Raw genomic sequence first — 24,916 nt, forward strand, 5'->3', positions numbered from 1 at the left:
GAGACCAGGTATATTTGTGAAATGAATTAGGAAGTGCTTGGGAGGTTTAGATCTTTTCGCAGATAAGCTTGCTTTATTAGTTTGACAATTCATGATGTATTCAATAGTAAGAAAAAGTTGGTGGGACATGCTGTATGAAGTAATGAAAATTTTGGCTATGGCGTACACATAGTAAGACTATACCCAGATCCTTGACATAACGTGGTCTCGACAATGCTCCCCGCATACACACTACTCGGACTCCCTCCAGTCACTATCTGGCAGAGTAGAGGTAGAAAGATTATACACTAGCTGATCCGGAAGCCTCCTAGAGAGTTACCAATAGGTTCGGTCCGGTGTATTGTGGAACATTGTTTTGAATGAGTTCCTGGCCATGGATCTTGGTGACGTCCACACCCAAGCTTTCGCGACAACCTGATCTTGAAAATTGCTGCCGACAGCAGAGCACGGTTGGAGGTAAAAGCAAACCATGCCATAAAGATACCACAGGACTGGACCCTCTTACACTATCTAAAAATCTTACCAACTAAGGCATCTTCAATCTTACTGAAAGGCACCCTTGACCTGCGCAGGCCGCCCCAAATAAAGGTGAACAACACCACAACTAAACGCCAAAGCCAGCTTAAGTACCTGGGGGTGATATTAGATTGTAATCTTTCCTTCAAGCAGCATCTCACACATCTAAGGACAAAGATAAGGAAGTATCCTCCACTTTTAGCCCGTATGGCCCTTCGTGACTGGGCACTTAAATGTCGCATATTCTCGTTATATTACAAAACAACATTCCTACCAGCTATAACATACACCTCTGCGGTTTGGTATCACAAGGCATAAACTGCCGTAAATAGACGCATAATTGACTCAATGGATAGAACTATCCTGTTAACCATTACCAGAGCCTGGAGCAAAACTACCACTGTTGCCCTACGGGTCTTAGCCAGAGCCCTTCCCTTTGAGCTGGACACCATACGCACTGGAATAACCTATTATATAACCAAAGGAATGCCTTGCACCCATCTATACTATACCGTGGATAACATTACAACCCACAAGGCTGAAAATAACAGGCTGCAGAAATATCTAAAAACAAACCTGGCAGAACCGCTGGACAAACACAACAAATGGGAATATCACCAAAAAGTTCATCCCGGACGTAGACAGAGCATAACCCATTCTCCCAACCTGGCCGCAACTCGGACTTTACACGACCTACCTCCTTACGGGTCATAGGTCTTTCAATACAAAGGTCACAACATTGGTAATAGTGGAGAACGCACGCTGTACTTGCGGGGAACAAGAAAGCTGGGTGCACATTATGTTTGAGTGTGCCCAATACGAAGACCTTACATGCAGAATAACAGTGGACATAGTGTTTTTTGTTATGCGGTTCCCGTGGTTTCCCACATTTCCGCGTTAAATACTCTGTTAACATAGCAAAGCCAGTCAGTGTGGGTTATGTGTGAGTAGTGTTTTGTTTGTGTTGTTTGACTGGCCTCTTCGTTACTGGGAGGCGCGATCACCAGGAAGGAGCCTTCTGGCATCCGTCCACTGGCACGAGGAGCCGGACCAGGGAGTAAAAGACATCTGACGGGCCGTCCACACTCTTGCAGGAGCGAGAGTGGAGAAAGCCAAGGAAAGAGCAGAGAAGAGAGAGGAAAGTGGAAGACAGACAGGATAGCGAGGATGACAGAGCGTAGGCATCCTCCCAGGCGAAACGGAGCAGGAAGAGTGCTAGGTGCAGTTGTGGGAGTCCTGGAGAAAGACTGTGGGTAGGAAGAAGAGAATAGGTAAAGTTCAAATTAAAGAGTCCACGATCATCACAATGGAGAATCACGGAGCGGCGTCGACAGGGCTGGCCGCCATTTGCAGTTTCATGTCTAGAAGTTTCCAGTGCTGGTTATCAGTTCATGTCTAGAGGAGGTTATCCAGGAGTAGTGTTCGGGAGTTGCAGGTGATGCCAGCGACGACGAAAGACCTCGTTGGCATAACTGGTCAGTGCACGGAAGGTATCATTAGATTCCAATAACTTGGTTTCTGACCGAAGTGATGTAGTGTGGAGGTCTAGGAGTAGTTGGATTCTTAGATCTAAGCAAAAGTTGCATGAGTGCATCACGTGATCCCAGTCTTCAGGTTCTCCGCAGGTACAGAGGGTATCCTCGACTAGGCCGAACTCTAGAAGGCGTCTCTTGAAGGACCCGTGGCCAGTTAATAGGAAGGAAGCATAGACGTTAGGAAAGAACCAAGTGGAACGTTGTTTGTTGATGTAGGTTACCTCAGGAAGGAAAAGTTTAGTAGTTGCACCAGTTGTGGAGTTATTCCAGCGGGTTTGCCATACGTTTATAAATTCTAGCCACACACGTTTATGTTCCTGTTTGATGTCCGTATCGGTACGGGTTTGAATAGTGAGGAATTCAGCTTCTTTATTCTTCTTAATTGCATTAGAGAGTCCGATAAAAGCGACGTGGAGGTCCAAAGGGAGGCGGCCTGTTAGTAGCTGTTGGGCAGCAGTTGATGTCGTTCTACATGCGGGGGTCATTTGTAATAGCATAAGTCGTTGAATTTGCTGAATTTTACGTTGAGCATGCACTAAAGTCATTCTGTGGTACCAAACTACAGCTCCATATGTGACAATTGGTATAAATACTGCTGAGTATAAAAGGCGTTGAGTTGGTCCTTTAAGACCCCGGTCCTTGCCGGTAAAACGTGCTAACATAGTGATGTAATTTTTTATCTTTTCTTTGATAGCTTGGATATGGGGGATGAAAGTTGTCCTGTCGTCCAAAATTACCCCCAGGTACTTCACCGATCGGTAGTTTTTCAGTGGGCCGCCATTAAAACGTATGGTGGGAGGTCTGGAGAAGTCCAGTTTGCCTTTTAATAGGAGGGTTTTGCTCTTCTCAGTGGAGACTGAGAGTTTATTTTCAGTGGCCCATACGGACAGAGCAGAGAGAACAACCGTGGCCTGGGTTTCTATGGTGGCGCGGGTGGGGCCCTCAATGATGATAACCATGTCATCGGCATAAGAAACTGAGTAGTGTGTCTGTAGTCCCTCAGGAGCCAGTCGTCGAGTATCATATTCCAGACAGCTGGCCCCAGGATGGAGCCCTGGGGACAGCCTCGGGTTAGATGTCGGGTGATGCAGTGATATTTTGTTTCGATGCTGACCTTGCGGTTAGAGAAGTAACTTTTGAGGCAGTGGTAGAAATTCCAAGTACAGTTAGAGACTCTGGCCCTCTGAAGAACGCCCGGCCACCACACTGTGTCAAAAGCTCCTTTGAAGTCAATGAAGATTGCCAGTACATAAGTTGCATCCGACTGTTCTGCAACTTTGAGGGTTTTAGATAGAGCATCAATTGTGGAGCACCCTTGTTTGAATCTAAATTGAAGCGAGGATGCCAAACCACTGGCTTCATATCGGGGTTGGAAGTGGGAGAGCAACAGTCTCTCAAAAACCTTGCTGAGAATGGGAAGCAGCGCAATCGGGCGATATGCCTTGGAGGTACCTGTGGGATCCTTAGGTAAGAGCCTCAGGTTAGCATGCTTCCAACGTGATGGAAAGTTACCCTCATTCAGACGGGTGTTGAAGAGCTGAAGAAGTATCATTGGAGCTATGGCCCAGAGACGTTGCACAGTCTCGCCTTCAATAAAATCCAGACCAGGAGCTTTACCTTTTTTGATTTTTTTAATTACTGCATCGACTTCTTCCTCTGTGAATGGTTCCTCCATAATGTCTGGCTGGAAGCTGGAATTTTGTACTGCTATCTTCCTGTAGATGTCAGTGTCAGAGTTGGTGTTGTCCTGATATATTAGTTCATCCAGAATCCGGTTGATTGTATCTTCCCAGTGTGTAGCCTCAGACGCGTCATCAGAGCGGACAGAGTGTATGACATCCGTGGATCCCAGCTTATTCCTCACGAGTTTGTGGACTAAATCCCACGGATTCCGGTTCCCCTCAGTCTCGACAAGGGAACGCCAGGAGCTTTGCTTGGCATGGTAAATTTTGTTAGTATATTCACGGCGGACTGCTTTGAATCGGTCTCTATACTGTTCTACGATGTGAGCAGGTTCAGTCCTTCTCTTGCATTGGTATTCTTTCCGAGCGCGCTGCAGAGAATTGCGCATGTTAGTGAGTTCCTGCGACCACCATGGAACAGATCTTGGTTTCCTGGAACATTTTTTCATGGAAGCCTCTGAAGCTTTGAGGAGCAGACTCTGCACAAAGTCTGTTTTCTGCGCACTGTTCATTGATTGGTAGAAGTTACTAGCTGGGTCATGAAGAACATCTTGAATTACATTGTCAAACTGGTCCCAGTTCGCTGTTTTAGTAGAGAATCTTACAATATCCTGGATAGGCACTTGACGAGGGAGGGCAGAATCGGTAACACTGTAAGTGATGAGGCGATGGTCGCTAGTAGTGGCCGTGTCATGCACCTGCCAATGGAGGAGTCTATTGCGAAGAAAAGTAGTCAGTGTGATGTCCAGGTTAGACTCTCCAGTTCCCGAAGAGTAGGTGGTTGGTTGTCCTGGTCTGTTGATGATTTCAAGGCCGCGTGAGGCAATGAATTCATCTAACATATCTCCTCTTGCATCGGTAGAGGTGTTGAACCATTGTGTCGACCGGGCATTCAAATCTGCTGCTATGATGACATCAGTGTTCTCCAGGAGGTCAACAGATTGTTCTAGTCGAGCTATGTGCGGGAGGATATCTGTACCAAATTGGAAATATGCTGTTAGGACCGCAATACGGCCGAAGCTGCCTTCTATTGTAGCCCCCGCTAGGTGGGGAGTGCAGAGTGATTCTATCTGTGTTACTACTAAGTCTGGATTGCGGACGATGATAGCAGCGAGGCACAATTGGTTTGTCGTCTGGATTTTCCTGAAAGCCAGGGGGTAACCAGAGACCCTTCCACGGACGCAGTATGGTTGCTGAAGGAGAAGAATGTCTAGATTCAACTCGTCCATTAGAGGATGAAGCTGTGTTGCCACTGAGATGGATTTTTGGCCATTGATCAGAGCTATACGAAGTCTGGGAGAGGGGGGGGGTGTTCAGCATCCTATTTTCCATAGTTGGTCTTATTGCGTACTATATCTGCTGCTCTTCTATATACAAGGCACGCTCCATCCCGCACAGAGTGATCGTAGGGTTTGTTAATCGCTTTGCAATTTGAGCATTTAGGAGGCGAGGCTTTGTTGGGACAGTCCTTGTAGAGATGCCCTGCCTCAGCACAATGCCCACATATTGGTTGTTTTTTAAGACACTTAGCAGAGGTGTGCCCATAACCAAGACATTTGTAGCATTTCAGGACTGGTACAAAATCTCTGAATCTGTGGGATGACCAGCCCAGATAAATTCTATCCTGGCTGTGTAGGAATCTCCTTATCCTGGGGGACACTTCTATAACCCAATTAAGTCGACCACGAGTCCGTCCATTGGTGGAAAATTGAATTTTCATCTCCTTAATGGCTTCTTCTTTGCTCATGGATTCAAAGAGATTTCTGTTATATACTTCCTGCAGTAGGTCAACTTTCTGGATTGAGCCATCTACATCAAACACAATTAAACTTGGTCCCCTGAGTTTAGGGGTTTCAAAGGTAAGAGTTAGATCTTCAGCTGTGCCGCAAGACTTGATCTGTTCTAGATCTGACTTAGTGGCTGTTTCCAATATTATCCCTTTGTCGCGAATTTTGCGAATGCTTTTGATTTGGAGATTGTCTAATTTTGGTTTTATCTTCTTTAGGACGGTGTCCTTCACTCCATCGCTATCTGGGATGTTGCACCCTTCTCTAGCTTTTATAATCAGCATATGCTTGTTCTGTGTGGTGGGGATCTGAGGTAGTTTGAGCGTGGCAGCATAAGACAACTGGTGCCGAGTATCTTCATCAGAAGCTTGGTTGGAAGGTAGCCCGGTATTCAGAGCTGCTATAGTTGGATTTTTGGTTACTTTAGATAGAGTTTTATTAGTTTGTTGGAGTTGGGCGTTGGTGGCCTTCAGCTGTTCATTTTCTTTTATGACCTCATATAACTTCTTCTCTAAAGAGCCCCAGCAGCGCGAAATTTGTAATGATACGGCCCTGGTGACGTTGACTAATGTCTAGAGTTCACTATCTACCAAGAGACCTTGAGTAGTATCTACTTACCCTTAACTGGTTTTGCCCAGGGATTATTTACCAGGCGCCAAACACTAACCGCCATATACAGAAGATCTCAACGGAATGAGACAAACCAAACCTGCACATAGCAGCGAGACGACACAGAGGAGCCGACCATACAGACCTTGGACTGACTACAAAATGCACTGGAAAAAACAAGTGACAGTATATTGTCTAAGCACAATAGGGCATTATTACCGCCAGTGGAAGAGAAAACCATCTTTAAATAGTCATGACATCAGAACAAAGGGACACTGCTCCAAGACCTTGCAGCATAGACCACTAAAAAACGACAAAATGTAGTGTAAAGACAAAAGTAAACATCACGGAAGGGATAAACTCCTGTAGCGACAGCCAGTAGACTTGATTATGTAGCGACAGCCAGTAGACTTGATTATGATGACCAGAGATAATGACCAGATAATAGGACCCAGACCACATGCAGTCTAGAAGGATGACATCCCAGATTTAACCCCTCTATTAGTGTCCTACCAGGACGGGACTCAATGACCCACTTTTCAGAGCCTGCAAAATTGACGGAGACGATACACGGTGGCGCTCTCCCGAATCCGTACTCTCTTGAGCGGATCTTTCTTCCCAAACTCCTGGGGAGGGGGAAGAGGCTTGCCACTCCTCCCCTCCACAGGATCCTGGCAACATCAGAGGTGGGTCAGAGTCTCTCTTGAGACAGTACGAGCTTTACATGGACTGGCCGACCTTCCCATGTTGTGGACGAGTACCCAGAATCATCTGTTCAGGTGACTGATGCTTCTGGGTAGCCAAGAGGCCAGAACAGAACAACAGAACACGCACATAATACACACAAACCTACGTCACACACATATCTGGCCCATTTGTTGTGATTCTGTTCTTCACAGAGATACGAGGTGGAGTTGAACAAACGTTCTAGGACCCACCCTTTACATATACACATGTCCACACACACACACACACACACACACACACACACACACACACATGTCCACAATTTTCTCACTCTGGTGAGGCACGGACATGCCACACTGCCTGCAGGGGCCATCTACTCTATCGGCCCTTACTTCCAATTTCTTCCCTCCAATTTTCAGCCTCCAAATTTTTGTCTTCCACAGTGTTTAGTCCTACACGTCAAAAATTAAGAACACACGCGGAGATGGGAGAAATCCCAGGAGCCGTCAGACCTTCAACAGACCTAATACCTAATAGAAAGATATGGGGGCGCACTGAAGAATTGTGGCTGCCAGGCTTGACGTCCTCCAAAGAGACTCGATAAAAATAAAAATTTAAGTTGTGATATACAAAAGATGTAGAAAAAAAGTCTACGAGGCTACAGTATATTGTACCCGTAAATTGCCTGCATTCTGTGGTCGATTATACCTGTTTACTGAACGAAAAATTGGAGCGACTAACTCAGCCACGCTGTACAAAAAGCCATTAAAAATTCTTTGCATCATTGAACGAAGATCAGAAACCAAGCCCTTTCCACCAGGCTGACAGTGATTATATACGTTTGTTCGTTTATAATTCATGAGTAAGAGACTTCAGGAATCAAGTGAGTTTTGCACACGAAACCGAAATGATGCCTGTTTGGTTCACTGACATAAAGAAACAAGTACTTTTCGGATGTCTTTAAGGCAGCACTGTGATTATAATTCATTAGATGTCACGCATTGATATATCACTCTCCATCGCTTTTATGTGTCATTCCTGCTAACCCCCCTGTAGGAAAATAAACGTTTTGTGTTTTTTTTAACCAATTTTTTTACACACCTAAAGATTACAAAATAATTTTAGCACATTAACGTTTAGAAATAAACTAAAAATATAAAATAAAATAAGGGAGCATAAATTTAAATTCAAAAGAATGATTTCAAAATGAATGCCAAGAATCGCCTTCAATCAGAGAGAGTAACTAATCTTTGGAATAACTTTCCACTTTGTGTTGCGGAAGAAGAAAGTCTGAATAAATTTAAAGGAGTTGAGACGAACTATTACAGTGTACGTGTATGTGTGTGTGTGTGTGTGTTATACATTCTAATAATATATATATGTCTTATCTTTTTATGTTTGGCTGATGCTTCAAAAGCTCCTTTACATAATTTTGTTTATGCCGATGCTAATAATAATACAATTTCAAAAGCATTTTAAATGGCTTTATAAAAAAAAAAGTGCAAATTAAGATTCTTCAATAAAAATGCTTTTCCAGAAATCATTCATATAAATTTTAACACAATACTCACATTTCCATGTTTGTATAATCCTTTCGCCACTGTTGAAATTTTTTCTTTGCCATATCGACACAATCCTGATAGTCATATTTACAAGCCCATGCAAGGGTATTAATTCTGGTTAACCTGAAAGAACGGTACAATATATTTCACTGATTACTTACATTAAATGCTCCTCACTGGCCTCATATGACATATTCATAATAAATTAGTAAATTTGGTTGTATATTATCTTTCTGTATATTTTGCAACCATAATAATTTTAGCCTGGCCTTCAAGAGTAAACAAGTTTCTTTTACATTGAGAGAAATACTGTTTAAGAAATGACATCGTTGGCACTTCACTATAATATTTATTTAAAAACCAAGACACTGCTCTGATAGCTTGTTCAAAAATTACTGGTGGTTCCAATTTAAAAAACTCTGAGAAATTATGAATAATGAAGCAGTTCCCTATGAGATGCCGTACTTCCAGCAGTTAAAATGCTGGTAGTGGAAAACTATAAATAGGTTTAAAAACTATAAATGTTAATTCTGAAAATTTCCAATGTAAAAGTATTTAATAGGGATATATAGTTCACTCTATCAATGGTCATTAAAATTATCATAATAATTTCTGTTGCAATAGTATAGGACAATAGCCCATTTGCATCTTAGCATGCATGATTGAAGAACCACCTGAGACGCACTACAAATCGGATCATGACCCTATCTACGCAAAATTAATTATTCCTGCTCGGGGACCACCTGCCCGAAAAAATGTTCAAACCGCCGTCATCGTCAGCCCCAAGCTCTTTAACATCCAAAAATGCCTGCAAGCCGCCATCCTTATACCTTGGAATATCCTTGAAACGTGTGACGTCTCGCTTGAGGTAACACTATTGATAAACTGGGTAAACACCATTGCACAATATTCCGCATCAAAGAAGATAAGGATCTCATCTTACTCCAAAGCCTGGTGAAATCCAAATGTACACATGGCCTTCCTGTTAAAGCAGCAGCTACACCAGATCTGGAAAAGAACTCAACAGACTTCTGACCGGATATCTTATTCAAGAGCACGAGCGCAATTGAATAGGGAGAAATCACGAGCAATAACAGCACACCTGGGCGCTCAACTTCAAAAAGGGAAAATCCCATACCGCTTCAGATCCCATAGCTTTCCTAGTCAGCTGGACCCAGCTCAATGGCTAGATCATATTACCAGATTCAATACGCGTGAAGATCAACTAAACTCTCTTTTATGTCCCGACAATGAATTACAACAAGACATCTTGCATCCCATCACTATCTCTACACACCAGCTAACAGCAGCGATAAACTCACTTCCAGCAACAGCAACCGCGGGGGCCGACAAAGTGCCACAATTCATGGTAAAATGCCTCAGTCCGTTCATCCTCCAACCGGTCAAGTACATCTTCAACGGAATTCTAACCACAAGAAATTTTCCTAAAGCCTGGAATAGCTACCTTGTCAGACCACATCCAAAAGTTCTAAACCCCACTCTACCCAGGCACTTTCGGCCGATGTATAACTCCTCAACGCTCCTGAAAATCCCGGAAGAAACTATGCTGCCCACTTTAATGAATCAGATTCTTAGAGATAAGCCGCCACAGATCCACTACGCCATCCAAAACCGATCCACAGTGACGAACCTCCTTGCACCCATATGGAATATATTGTCCACCTTTGAACAGCAAGAGGAACTCGCAATCACGTACCTGGATATTGAAGCTGCTTTTGCCGCCATCAACGTGTCGGCGCTCCTCCGCTTACTGGAAGACCACTATCTAATCCAAGGTAATATCCTCTGTTTCATAGCATCACTCCTCGATGATAGGTTACTACAAATCGAAAAAATTAAAAAGAAAAAAAAATATGGAAAACTACTTGTATTTTGCAGAGAGCCGTAGACGAGTAGCATCGGATGAGCGCGATCCACTGAGCCTGTACACTTGTTATGCACATATTTATCATCTCCACCTCTTGTCTGTTGATTCTCTATGCCGGAAGGCCGGCTTTCGTCCTGTCTTGAAATTACTATACATATATAATTTAATCATTAAGGCGCTAACAATTTCTAGAATGGATAAAGAATGCGTGACTGGTGGAAAAATTTCCACATAATGAAGGTACTCCGTGACATCGATGGGGCTTGAAATTAAGTCTTCCCATTTTGTATGAAGTCATACTGGCCTCATCTGTTTTTAAATATAAGCTATCCAATTCAATTGAAGACAACAGCCATGTGGAAACCATAGCAGGGACTGAGGGAATCAGTGCGGATGACGGAAAGGACTGCCTAAGCTGCTACTGTGAGTTTCTTACCAACGCTAAACTTCAGGAGTTAATCTTCACGTTGCACAAGCGCAACACGGAGGGTTTTCAAGAGGCGTTTTCAGTACACAGCAAGTGTAGTAAAAGTGCCTCTTCACTAACAAAATATTGACTAAATAACTGCATTAATTTATTGGAGGAACATCACAGCGATTTTCAAGAGAGAATGCTATTAAGAGAACTTGAGACAAGTTATTTGAGCGCTATGGGCATAGTTTGAGTAATAAGCGAAAAAATAAAAGCCAAGATATCTACCCAGGATTCATATTTCTATATATAAGACTCCATCAAGCCCAATTATGTGTTTCTAAGAAACATAGTGTGCATACAAAATGTGCGTTCAATATATAAAACCTTTCATCTTGTTGATATTGTCATGTTATCATTTCTTTAATAGTATGAACCAGAGCTATAATGCTCAATACGTTCTAGGTATTGAGCATTATAGCTCTGGTTCATGATGAGGCCAGTATGACTTCATACAAAATGGGAAGACTTAATTTCAAGCCCCATCGATGTCACGGAGTACCTTCATTATGTGGAAATTTTTCCACCAGTCACGCATTCTTTATCCATTCTAGAAAAATATTTATCCATTCTAAAAAATATTTGTAAAATAATAATAAAAGTTTACCTCAATATAATACGTAGAACACTTCCATATGATACTCTCCAGCTGGAGATTATCATACGGAAGTGTTCTACGTATTATATTGAGATAAACTTCTCTTATTATTTTACAACGTTTCTTTAATAATAAATAAAACAAAATATGGTGATCGTATATTTTTTTACTTTTAATTTCGCACAAAAATAGCATTATCCACACATCCCCATGTTTATATTTAACATCGGGATGTGTTCCCCATGTTAAATATAAAATTTTAAAAACTCATTCACTGGGTGAATGAATTATGTGCCAACATAAGGAACACATTAAACTGTGTTCCTTATGTTGGCAGGGACACATCCCCATGTTTAGCAAAGGATTACCTGTAGAATGCTGTTCACTCTGGCGCACTATGGCCACAGTTGCCGATGCGCCCAATAAATTCCGAAACAAACAAACAAACAAACAAGCTGTTCACTGAAATTGCAAAATTCCTAAATAGAATGGTAATTTTAATGAACGGTGTATCTCACTCATTTTGAGCTCAAACTAAGTGTTACAAGATAGACAAAAAATTACTAGGAAATTATGAATTCAGCAGTATTTACCCGCGAAAATGCTGGACACATCAGTTTGGAGTATGGCCTACGTGAACAATTGTACATGTAGCCAAATCGCGGTATGGAACAGACATGGCGAATGGTCATTGGGTGGACATTGAACTGTGTTTCTTGCAAGTGTGCAGTGAGTTGGTCAACAGTGGTAGAGGGCTGAGAGATGGGGCTCAGTGAAACTTCCATCATATCCCAAAAGTGTTCGATGAGTGATAAATCTAGTGAAAGCGCAAGTCAAAGAAGCATGCCCACGTCACGTTGACACTGTTCGGAATATGTGAGCCAAATGTGGGTTGGAAGAGTGGAACAATGGGGTGGAACAATGAAATTTGGGGTGGAACAATGAAAGAGCAGGAGCATTGGTAATGTTTCACCATAATACCTTTCCGTCAATTTGCCATCAACCAGAAGTGACATAACAAAAAAAAAAAAAAAAAAGCAAAAAGTAGCGACTTTTATGCGAGACCCTAGAACATTTCGTTCCTGCGCATTCGCTATATTGCCCGATCATTCCTCCCACCACTGCATGGCAACAAACATGATATCCAGTGTTCCAGCTACAATATGCAGTATATCGATAGCCTATGTGATACGTATGAAAAACAAAAATAATAATAATAAACAGAGGATTTCTATCGGTTCGATTTTAGTTGAATTTGAGAATGGTCGACAAATCTTTTTTAAAAGCCTAAATGAAAAATTTCTTGAAATCTGTCCATTGGGGGGTGAAGTTGCTAAATGCGGACGGACACGGTGAAAACAATAGGCTTTTTATGCAGCTATGTGCTAACACACTTACAATTAGTTTTGTTAGCATATTTTCTCACATTAATATGCTGTCTTCATTTACTACGCTTCATTATGTCTCTTGATTTCGTTGTAACTAATAGGTGCAAGGAATGCTGTCAAATTAATTAAAAAATTATAATTAGTTTCCATAGTGTTAATATTAGAACTAGCCATATAGTGCAAAGAAGCCACATGCTAGTAGTGCACACAAACGATCTTAGAGAGGGTGAAAGTGCAGTTTTCTCCTATGCCTTTTACCTAAATCGACCGTGCGCGGAATTCCCTATACCCCCTGAGGTAGCAATTTACCAGAACCCTAAATGACTTCTCAGTGGCATTGACAAAAACCCTTGCACCTCTTCTGTTTAAGTAAATTTTCAGAAGATTTATCAACTGAGGACTGCCGTTCTGAAAAAAATTTCTCTCATAAACTTTGCAGAGTTCCTGAAGTCTCCATAGGGCTTTCATCATGAAATCCCTCTTGTCATCTCTGGGAAGAATTGCAAACAAGAAAATTTTGACTATGTGGCAACACTTTTCCAACATAACTTTATACTACGCTGAGTGAACAGAAATCATGGGACACTTACGGGTAGGCTAACGGGTAGGCCCATCTTTTGCCCGAATATGGGCAGTCACACGCGAGGCACCGAGTCCACTAATTCACGAAAGCGTCCCACAGGTATTTCTATCCATGCTTGCTGCAACGCTGTCCATAATTCCGTGGCATTCCTGGGTGGAGGATCCAAAGCTCGAACGGACCTTTCCACAGCATCCCAAGGATGCACCACAGGTTTAATGTCCCATGAACGGGAAGGCCATCCCATTGTGGTAAAATCTTCGGAATGCTTTTCGAACATTCTAGTCACCACTGCTCTGTGGGGAGGCGCATTGTCCTGCTGGAAGAGTCCATTGTCCTATGGGTGCACGATGATCATGAAGGGAGGCAAATGGTCTGCCTCTCTTCATGGTCACGTAACCTGGACCGTTCAGAGATGCGTCTAGACATACCAGAGGTCCCAACGTGTGCCAGTTGATCACGCCCCAGACCATTACCGACCGTCCACCTGCCTGAACGGTTCTTTGTTGTCATGACGAGTGCATAGCTTTGTGCAGTTTCCGCCAGATACGCATCCTCCCGTCCGCTCGAAATAACTGGAAACGGGTCTCATTGGACCAGGAGACCTGTCTCCAATCATCCCAGGTCCACTACCGATTTTCTTTCGCCCAGTTAAGGTTAGAGTCCTGTGTCGTGGTATTAGTCCATAGGGACTCTGGTGGGTCAGCGACTCCCATAGCCTATTACGGCTAATGATCTCCTAATGGTCTTGGTAGAGGCATTTCTGGCACCTCCCTCGTTGAAGTCGGCGGTGATTTCTGCCACTGTCGCTGTCCGGTTGGCTGAAACAATGCGAGACAAACGTAGACGGCCACGTTCATCCACCACCTTTCTCCACTCACAGCGCTGTTCAAAATCAGATGCAATTCCGGAAATGGCGTATTTCCGATGCACTCTTGATACTGTCGAACGGGGATAGTGCAATTTATGTACCACCTCCGCGATAGACTGACCAATGCGTCGGGCACTCACTATCATCGCTCCTTCAAAGAGTACACTGCAGCATACCTATATTCCTGCCAAGCGGTGGGTTCGTCCACTAGCGAGAGGGATGACAGCGTCGGGTTGCCCAGGAAACCCATGAATTCTGTCCTTTCAGTGTAATATTCACTTTCCTTTTCAGATTTATTTAAACCCACAGTGGTGGCGGCCCTAATTGCTAAAAAAAATAGCGGCGCTCATGGCAGGTGTAAAACTTCTTTTTAATTTCTGGAAAAATGTTTATCAGTTTTTGGAATTTACCAATATTTCATATTTTCTTAATGAACTGAAATACTTAATGCCCCATGAACGGGGAGGCCATCCCATTGTGGTAAAATCTGCGGAATGCTCTTCGAACCATGTTTTTCAGTTTTTGAAAAAAAAAATAAATAAATAAATATTTATTAAAGGTGTCTTTTTACATCTTTTATTAAAAAAATAACACTGCTAAAATTTTAAAAAATAACATCATTATGGACATAAAATATTCTTCCATTTTCCAGTTTTAAAAACCATTAAACGCGTTAAACTTTAAATGTAATCATATATTTCTGCTTATATATATATATATATATATATGAGTATTAATTGTTATAAATTATATATATGAGTATAAATTGTTTTAAAAACATTTAAAAATATACAACGTTTCAGAAACTACTATTTGCTTCCATTTTCCAATTTTTTCATTAAAAAAATTTATTTTAAATTGGTCGTTGCGGATTTTGAGAAGTAATGTGAGTTCGCTTAAAATTTTACCGAATGTAAAGAGATCCAGTTGAATACGCCATTTCAGTTACGGTCACGATCTTAAAGAAGAAACAACAAATATTGACTCTTAACAAAATAAAAAACAATAAATGCCCAGTTCATCAAAAAATCTTTCCAGATGAAGAAAAATATTCTGTTATTGTTTTATAATAAGTGCCTTAATGAGACTCACTTTCCAGAGAGTTGGAAAACCGCACTAGTAAAAATTAGTCCAAAACCAGGTAAATCCCTGAATGATTATCGCTTCATCAGACCCACTAGTCATCTTGTCTTAGCCATCCCCACTAATTTTGAAGGAGTGTTAAAATTTGGTCGAACAGCCTCCTTCAACGACTCCTCGCGAAATCGCTCTTAAACCTGTTCAACATCCTTTTCAGCAACTTTTCTTGAAAGAAACATATCTGTTATTACAAGATATCACTATTTCCAGGCTCGTTTCAAGAGGAGGCTGAGGGTTCCATTCTGGGATGTTGACCTGGATGAGTGGCTTCCCAGAGATTCTACCAGCACAAAACTCGTCGCATATGTATTTCCATCTGTCTTACTACAGAGTGGCACTATGCGATGTCTTCATAATGTTTATGCACGCTGTAACAATTCAGTGATGAATCTCTCTACTTCGTCTCCTGACTGTTTTGCTTCGATGAGCTTTTTCCGAAGCCAATATTTGTTTCAATATCTAACAAATCATCAAGTCTATCTCTACATCATAAGTCTGAGAATCATCTGTGCATCCATATGAGCTCTGCAATTGGTCATACATCCACATTTCAACTCTTAAGCACATTTTTTTTAAGCTCATTTGATGCTGTCCATATTTTGCAGTTAAATATTTTTTCTTTCTTTCATGGATCTCTTCTGTGTCAGGATCAAAATTAACATGCAACATGGACTCTGCAGGACTACCACCAGTTTGCATTGCTTTCATTCCAGAAGCTTCTGAAGGTGGTTTATCAAAAAATGCTGCAGGTAGAAGCTACACTCCATCGATAAACTTTACTGTCGTAAACAAAGATGCTCTCACTTTGGCAGAAAATCTGTACCACGATAAACAAGATCTTATAGTGAACAAAAGCATCACTGTGAACTACCGTAACAATGCTTGTTTAAATTACCTCTAGCGAACTTGAATAAAAGGATGGCATCCGGCTGAGGCCCAGTTGTGATTACAGTCCTCTCCTCATCAGGTGAAAAAAAAAAAAAATACCTGCGTTCGAATTCCGTCAATGACGTGAGGAAGTTTTATGGGTATTTTTCCCAACTTGGCTGAGTTAATCTGTCTCAGACGAGGATAGCATGGTTTTTTCTCCTGGAAACTCGGGGTTTCAGCAAACAGCAAATCGACCACAGAAAACATGCAATTTACAGACATTATATGCGGCACACTATGTCCTAGATTGTAATGTACCTAAAACCTTACAACAAAAAAAAAAAAAAAAAAAAAACCCCTCCGGAAATTCACGTGCTCAGCTAGAATAAATTTTTCATACTGCTTTGGTGGACCTATTCCACAAGACATCTGCTACTAAACTAAAAGTCTCTATCAATGAATCTAAAGGTATCGTTTAAAAAAGAAAAACAGGTTACCTGCCATTAAATATAATAACATCTCTACACCTACAATTTCTTCATCAATCACCTTGGAAGAGTTTTTGAACAAAATTTAACTTTTAAAGAGCATCTTATTCACATTTCTCAAGTGAAAAAATCATCGTTGCTCAACTAACCCCGCTATCTAGACAGGAGCGGGATCTTAATTTTAAGACTCACACTCGATTCAAAGGACTATTTGTTTGCAATGACTAAGACTTGCTGCACTGTCTTGTCTATTGCTCTACAAATCCTCACCGGTTCCCTCCGGTTAGACCTATATGACATCTTTAACGGCTGTTAACATCTTAGTGAAGGTCATCCGTGTAGCATCCTGGGAATCACCATCCGCAATGAAGTTAATCCTAAACTTTAAAGGAAATCATGCTTGGAGAGTGCTTTTTTCGATTACAGCAGATTCGTTGAACTAATGATACTAAGAGAGAGATTATAAAACTATTTATTTTATCCCAAACTTGCCCTTCAATACAACTAAATTTACTATAAAGTGATTCTCTCCACGGCCTACTCTTCTTACTTGATTATCTACTTGCTTATATTTAACATCAAAACTCTTTTCTCTCTCTCTCTCTGATAGTGAGATCTGTCACTGCGGCGCTTTGAGGATTGGGCACATCTTCTGTTTTATTGCCCCCTTCTTTTAGTGATCTACGCATTCCACTTCAGATTCTGATCGGACAGCTTACTCAGGAATGCGAACAACTCATTATCATAATCAGGATAATTTCACTGCGCTCAAAAGTTTTTGACAAAAGATAGTTTTATAGAAGGAAAGATTTCCTCTTAAATTCACAGCATATTAACTACTCACCTGTGGTAAATAAAGTTCTGTTTATCAAGATCAATCACTCTGCATTACATCTCAGGATAAGAACTGAATCGGGAAGCAGCAATTTTTCTTTTATTTTATTCTTTTTTTTTCTGTTTTTATTTTATTTTAATTTAATTTAATTATTATTATTATGATATGTTTTCTTAATTTTCTTTATTTTTTTATTTTTATGATTCTTTCCTTGTCTTAGTCAGTTGTCAAAAAAATGATAAGAAAAGGAGGGCGAGGGATTATTTTTGTTTTACTTCTGTGGTCGCTCGTAATCGTTACACTCCGAATCGGATACGTAAATTGCCAACTTTTTGCAGAAAGGCAAACAAGTTGAAAAATTATTCGCAGTTCCACACAGCCTTCTTTTGCGCTCTCTGCGTCTGTTAGACATCTATTGGCAGCGGGCAATCTTGTAGAGCTTCAATAAGCTTGTTGATGACAAAAAATAAAAAAATAAATAAATAATAATAAATAAAATAAAATAACGTGCTATAACCAGAATCCTTACCCACATTGAACTGCGTAACATCAGACTCCATACAGCATAAGGCATTGGAAATACAATGCATAGGTACCCCATATATTATGATTTTGAAGAAAATATATGAGAACGCTACCTCCTTTATTAGACTAGACAAAGACAGTAACAAATTGAAAATTGAGAAAGGAGTTCGACAAGGAGACATCTCCGAAGTTGTTTACTGCTGCACTTGAGGAAGCTTTCAGAAGATTAGACTGGTCACAGAAAGGAGTCAATGTGAATGGAGAGTACCTAAACCATTTACGATTTGCAGATGACATTGTGGTCATAAGCCACGATCCCAAAGAATTAGAGGAAAATCTTAATCAGTTATGCACAGTTAGTAAGAATTTAGCATTATTAAAGATGAATATGGCTAAAACAAAAGTAATGATGAAAGGTATGCCACAGAAAGGGATATAATGATTGAAAGAGCAGTAATTGAAAAGGTGGAGTCATATACTTATCTACTGATCTTGGGCAGGACACATAGCTAGAAGACATGATTAAAGATGGACTAAGAAAATAACAGAATGGTACCCAAGAGGAGTTAGAAGAAAACCTGGAAGACAACGACGGAGATGGACAGATGAAATTCACGAGCTTGTGAGTAGGAAATTGCACCAAACAGAAGGAACTGGAAAGTTGCTGGAGAGGCCTTCATCCTGCAGTGGATTGAAAATGGTTGATGATGAACTTTGGACAACTTCTAGCTACGCCGTGACAACCGTTCGTATCAGAGAAAGCGCCCGCCTCGCTAATTCACAACAATAATTAACCACGCCTTACTAAGAATCCTTTTAATTCAGTTGATACGTGCGCGAATAAAAGGAATAATAACCTGTTGCTTCGAACTTGCTTAGGTAAAATGTAAAATGTAATCGAAAAATCGCAGCGTTATCGTTTATTCTTATGCTGTTACCTATCCCTCCTGACCACAGCACTCTTTGCCTCGAAAAACCACTACTATAAATATCCACATCTGCTCCAAACACCAGTAAAAGATTAATCCCCGATTCATTCATCGTACCTGTGCCTCTTTGTGGATGAGGATGAGGCACCATTCACATTGCTGGTCAGAGATCATTTATTAACTTTAGTATAAAGCTGGACAAGTGTCTCATGTACACACTCCAAAAAGGATAACAATAATTTCAGAATTTCAAAAGAGTGGGAAATGGTACAGTGCATTATAGCCGAAGCAACTCGGGTTATGCGGGGTCAGTACGTTGTGTCTCTAATAGTCTGTTTTTTCAACCTGTTTCCTGGACGAAACTGCACTTTTCACAAGATAAAAATCATACAACCCTCATTCGAGACCGAATAATTGGGCTACTAGCGCAAAAGGGACGATAAAACTTCCTCTCGACTATACAGGTTTAGAACAACCCAATTCCAACTACTAAGCCATTGTGCTAACTTCTAGGGTAGAATTGATACCTCTAGCACTAATTTGTAATGTGGTTCCCACTTTGAGAGTTCATGCACTATGTACCACCTGCGTTGCAACTCATCGAGATGCTGATGAGCCATTTTTAACGCATCCTTAAGATTTCGTTAAGCATCATTTCGTGCTCTTTATACATTGTTTGGGCACATCACAATGTAAACTTCTCTAACGTTTTGTCACACTATTACCAATGCCTTTTATTGACATTACAGGAAAATAAAAGAGGAACACCACCAAAAAGGATCCGATTTTTATTAAAGTTGCTAATAATTTAAGAGGGATTATAGGATTAATTATTAATATTTTAGAGATTTTGAATTAATTTATATTAAAATATCTATATTGTGTTAGTGAAAAAATTTTAGAATTGGCATAACTTTTTTTTTACAAAAAAAAAAAAAAAATCATAATTTCGATAGAGAATACAATAAATAATTTGTTTTTACTAGGATAATGCTGAGAAAACGAACCTGGAGAGAGGACGAATAATCGTCCTACAAGAGCTAAAAGTCGTTTCGCGAGATTATTGAACGAGTTTGACCCAATGAGAAGAGGAAGGCATATGTGTTCAAAGACCTTCATACAGAATCTTCCACAAGCATGGACCAGCGTAAACACAGATATCCTTTGCGAATAGATTAGGCCACCTCTGCTATATTAGGAGTGTCGTTGTGCCCCTTTCACAGTTGCAATCGGTTGCAGCGGAACCGTGACCTCGAGTCACACTGAACTTTTTATGTTCTCTCTCCTAATTAGTCTTGAACATCTTCAGTAGTGTAGTGAACGGGTCGGTTGAAAGCTGGAATAGCTTTCAGTAACGTTAGCGATAAGAGCCATTTCGTCTTCGGTGTGTTGTGTGTGTGTGTGTGTGTGTGTGTGTGTGTGTGTGTGTGTGTGTGTGTGTGTGTGTGTGTGTGTGTGTGTGTGACCGACGTATGAAGTCCAAGGAAGTATGAGGACCAAATGGCGTCTTGTCTTGGAGAGAGAGAGAAAAAAACATATATATAAGAAAGGCACATATCAGTCACGTGGGACATAACAACACTTCTAATCTCGACAGAAGTGGTTGACCTGTTCTCCAAAGCCACCTGTCCCCGATGTAATGTTTGAGGAGTCGTTGAATATGACATGAAAACAACTGCCGTGTTTATGGACGCCAGTATAACAGCGCATTATTACGTTGAAATGTCATAAACCCAGTGGTCATCCCGTTTTTGGCGAACATGAATAATGAGCTGTTCTAACAGGAAAAGCATTATTCATGCGCTCATCAACACAATGCTAACGTTACCAATTGGCCCTTCAAGACGACGACATCTACAAAGCATTTACCCAGTTCGCCCAGGACCTCTTCACAAGAAGGCGGACATACCCACAGCCACAACTGCAACAATAACCAATCAATTGTGCATCCTGTATCACTGACTGAACCACTGGACTCTGTGTGCCTACATATCGTCCCCGATCTTACAACTCAACAGAAACAACCCCACAGACTTACACCATGGACAGGAGTCAATCCCATGCACGTACATAAATCCTGGAGGAGACATCATCCCATGAATGACTATGCACAAATCGTGGACCGGACACCATCCCATGAAAGATTTCACATCAACCCTGGATGGGACATCAATCATGGGCATGACATCAACCAAAGAAATACTATCCTAAAATCCTGGACGGGAAACCATCCCATGATGATTTTTGCAGTTCGCTATACGCCTCTTGGCGATCTGAGCCAGGTGCCCTTGCCTGGCTCACTTTCACTTCTTTTCCTTGGTGGTGGTGGTGGTGTGGGGATTTGACGGCATCTACGTCTCCCTCCTCGCCGCCGCCCCTCTTTCTCCTCCCCGTGGGCATGGGCTGTCCCACAGGCCACTCCTGAGTATGCCTTCTCTATTGTCCTCATATTTCTGACTCCCCCCCCAGCCTTCAGTCTCTCTCCCCCACTCTACCTTCACACAAGCGTATGTCCCACACAGAGGAAATTAGAAATATCCAAATTCAAATCGTTCACGACCCTTTCGACCTAGCAAAATTCTAGTGTAATTCTCCCTGTTTTTTTTTTTTTTTTTTTTTTTAGGCCCTTGCCACTGAAATCTCAGGAAATTAGGTGGCACGGCCTGCCAGAGTACCATTTAAAATACTTGTGTACCTAGTCTGCCTCCATGGGTCCATGTGTGGGCAACGGTGGGTCCCAATAGGGGTCCAACGGCTAAATGCCTAGATGAACAACGGTACCCGACACTACACATGTACAACATCCATACGCTTTTAAACCTCTGGCATTGACAGTGTTCTATTTCACACCCACAATGTATACTACGCGGAGATGGGGGGAAACCCTTGGTGCCGTTTGACCCTAAACACACTTTACACTTCGCTGTCCTCCCATGACATTGAACACCACCAGATTTGTCCACAATCGAACATGTCTGGGACATGACTGAAGAGGCCTCACTCCAACTGGATACCTGCACTTTTGATTTGAAAGATCAAGCGAAACAGATCTCGAATGATATAACCTCAAGGTAACTTTTCCAACAACTCTTAGACCAAATACAAGAATCTGCGTTTGTATGCAATCATATCCAATATTAATTTTTCAACAATGTATTAATTTTCCAGATATCTCACATGAACTTAATGTAATCATTTGAAAATTTCATTATTTTTATAATTCAGAACTCAGAATGAATCGGAACTCACTGGAACGCCGTTCTCTTTGTCACAAGAACTGATAATGCCATATAATGTACATACTCTATTACTGTAGTCCATGAGAGACGTCTAATATGTGTGCGAACTTGGCGATGACAACATCACCTTAACGTTAGCCTTGTTATTTTTTTATGGCATATCTGTACTTTGGAGCGCACTTCAAGGGGAGAGAGAGAGAGAGAGAGAGAGAGAGAGCGCCATTTGGAGTTGACTTCAAGCTCAAGAGAGCTCTCAAAGAGTTTTTTCTTAGATCTTTCTTCAAGAATTAGAGCATTTAAGCATAAAAATAAAACAAAAGTATGTCTTAATTAAAAATGCATTTAAATTCCGTCTCATTCTTTCTGTATCCCATATTTCATGTTTCATTTTTTATTTTGATCGAGGGTCTCAAGTGTGTGTGTGTGTGAAGAAATATGGGTATGCCACTCTTCACGTTTCGACGCCTGTTGAAAGGTTATACGTTACCCACAAGCCATTAGTTCTCAATTAATTTTAAATAACCAAGACAGCTTTTAAATTTTAAGAAAATTTGAATTGTGTTCGCGTTTATAATTTCGAATTGAGAAGTACACTGAGTGGACAGATATCATGGGATTCCTACCTAGCAATGGGTAGGCCCAACAATTGGACAGTCACACGACGAGGCATCGAGTCCACTAGTTCACGAAAGCGTTCCACAGGTATTTCCATACAGGTTTGCTACACCGCTGTCCATAATGTCGTCGCATTCCTGGGTAGAGGATCCAAAGCTCGAACAGATCCTTCCACAGCATCCCAAAGATGCACCACAGGGTTAATGCCCAATGAATGGGGAGGCCATCTCACTGTGGTAAAATCTGCGGAATGCTCTTCGAATGATGTTCTAGTCACCACGGCTCTGTAGGGAGCGCATTTTTCCTGCTGGAAGAGTCCATTGTCCTGTGGGCTCACGATGACCATGAAAGGATGCAGATGGTCTGCAAGGTTAGTAATCCTGGGTATAACCTCCATGCACAAACACTGTGGGTGACCATCCAGGTGTGAACCAACGTCAGCAGGGGTCGGGGTGTGGCGCTCACACCACATGGAGGAATGCCGCCCCTCTGTGTTACCAGGCAATACTAGGTGGTAGATGACTCTCATCGATCGCTGTAATACCACCACTCTTCTTATTGGAAGCTTGAAGTGGTGAAACCCATGTTTAGTCTCCAGGATACGTTCCCATCTCGTCCAACCCTTTCCCATCTCGTCCATCATTAAGTATGGCTGATGACTTTTGAGGTTATGATGAACATCAAGGCGAGATCCAATTGTCCTTACATTTCGAGGGTACAGCTCTAAAACGGTATTCGTATGCCGGCTGCTATTGGTAACTCCCTATTGGTAACTCTTTAGGAGGCTTCCGGATCAGCTAGTGTATAATCTTGCTACCTCTACTCTGCCAGATAGTGACTGGAGAGAGTCCCAGTAGTGTGTATGCGGGGGGGGGGGGGCATTGTCGAGGCCACGTTATGTCAAGGATCTGGGTATATTCTTACCATGTGTATGCCATATCCAAAAATTTCATTACTTCATACAGCACGTCTCCTCCACTTTTTCTTACTATTGAAACGCGAAAAGATCTAAACCTCCCAAACACTTCCTAGTTCATTTCACAAATATACGTGGTCACAATTCTAATCTCAACGATGTCCATTTCCACTTGCAGTCTGCCAAACCCAGTGTACTTTTTCTAAAAGAATCTCAGTGATCGGTGGATTGAACTACTGTTCATCTCAGATGCCCAAATTATTCGCTGTATGATTCCTTTCGCCTCAAAGATGTTACTTGTGCATATGTCCGTTCCGATATTCCCTGTCAGAGACTCGGTAATTTGAAATGTCCTCTCTTCGATCGTCTCTGGCTTAAAATCTTTCTGCCTCATGGTATCAAATCCATCTGTTGTCTCTACCGTTCTCCCAACTCTACTAATCACTTGGAGCTCTTTGACTTCCTCTCTTTGCAACTTGACTTTCTCCAGTCCAACTTTCCTAACAGTGAGGTAATTTTCCTTGGTGATTTTAATGTTCACAATTGCAGTTGGCTTCCATTTTCTAGCCAAACCGACACGGCTGGTCGAAATGCTGAGGCTTCTGCAATTACTAATGACCTTGCACAGATTGTTCATTTACCTACAAGAATACCGGACAATCCTAATCATACAGCCAACACACTTGATCTTGTTCTCACAAAAAACCCTTCGAAGTACACGGTCGAAGTGAGTGGTACTTTAGGCACTTAAGATCACAACTTGGTGATTGTCTCTTCTCTAATGGAGCCTTTATCTTATGGCTACTCCCAACCTCGCGTTGCTTGGCATTACAAGAATGTAAAATCGGATGACCTGCGAGATTTCCTTTCTTCTTTTCCTTGATTAGATTACTGTTTCAAAAATCTTCTGATGTCAACGTTCGCTCAGATCGTGACAGTGAAATTATTCTTGTAGGAATGGAATCCTTTATTCCACACTACACTTTAAAATCTCGTCCTTTATCTAAATCTTGGTTTTCCAATAAATGTGCTAAGGCTGTTCAAGAGAAGAACGTTGCATATCGTAATTGGCTTGTTTCCAATTCTTCAGTGTCATTTTCTGCATACACCAAAGCTCGCAACAATCGTAAAGCAATTATTAATCAGTCCAAACTACATTTTGTACAGGCTAAGGGTAGAAAACT

General features: G+C 41.4%; 1 protein-coding gene across 1 annotated transcript in view; it reads right to left on the reverse strand.

Moving 5' to 3' along the window:
- LOC150088284 (aminopeptidase N-like) overlaps positions 1-24,916 on the reverse strand; it is a 488,751-nt gene that overhangs the window by 29,678 nt on the left and 434,157 nt on the right. The window contains exon 16 of the mRNA XM_090369447.1: positions 8,388-8,501. Within this exon, the coding sequence (XP_090225573.1) occupies positions 8,388-8,501 (114 nt within the window). The remainder of the gene's footprint in view (positions 1-8,387; positions 8,502-24,916) is intronic.

Source organism: Mastigoproctus giganteus, chromosome 3 (assembly GCF_048544385.1).
Source record: "Mastigoproctus giganteus isolate SK-2022 chromosome 3, ASM4854438v1, whole genome shotgun sequence".
Classification (NCBI taxonomy): domain Eukaryota; kingdom Metazoa; phylum Arthropoda; class Arachnida; order Uropygi; family Thelyphonidae; genus Mastigoproctus; species Mastigoproctus giganteus.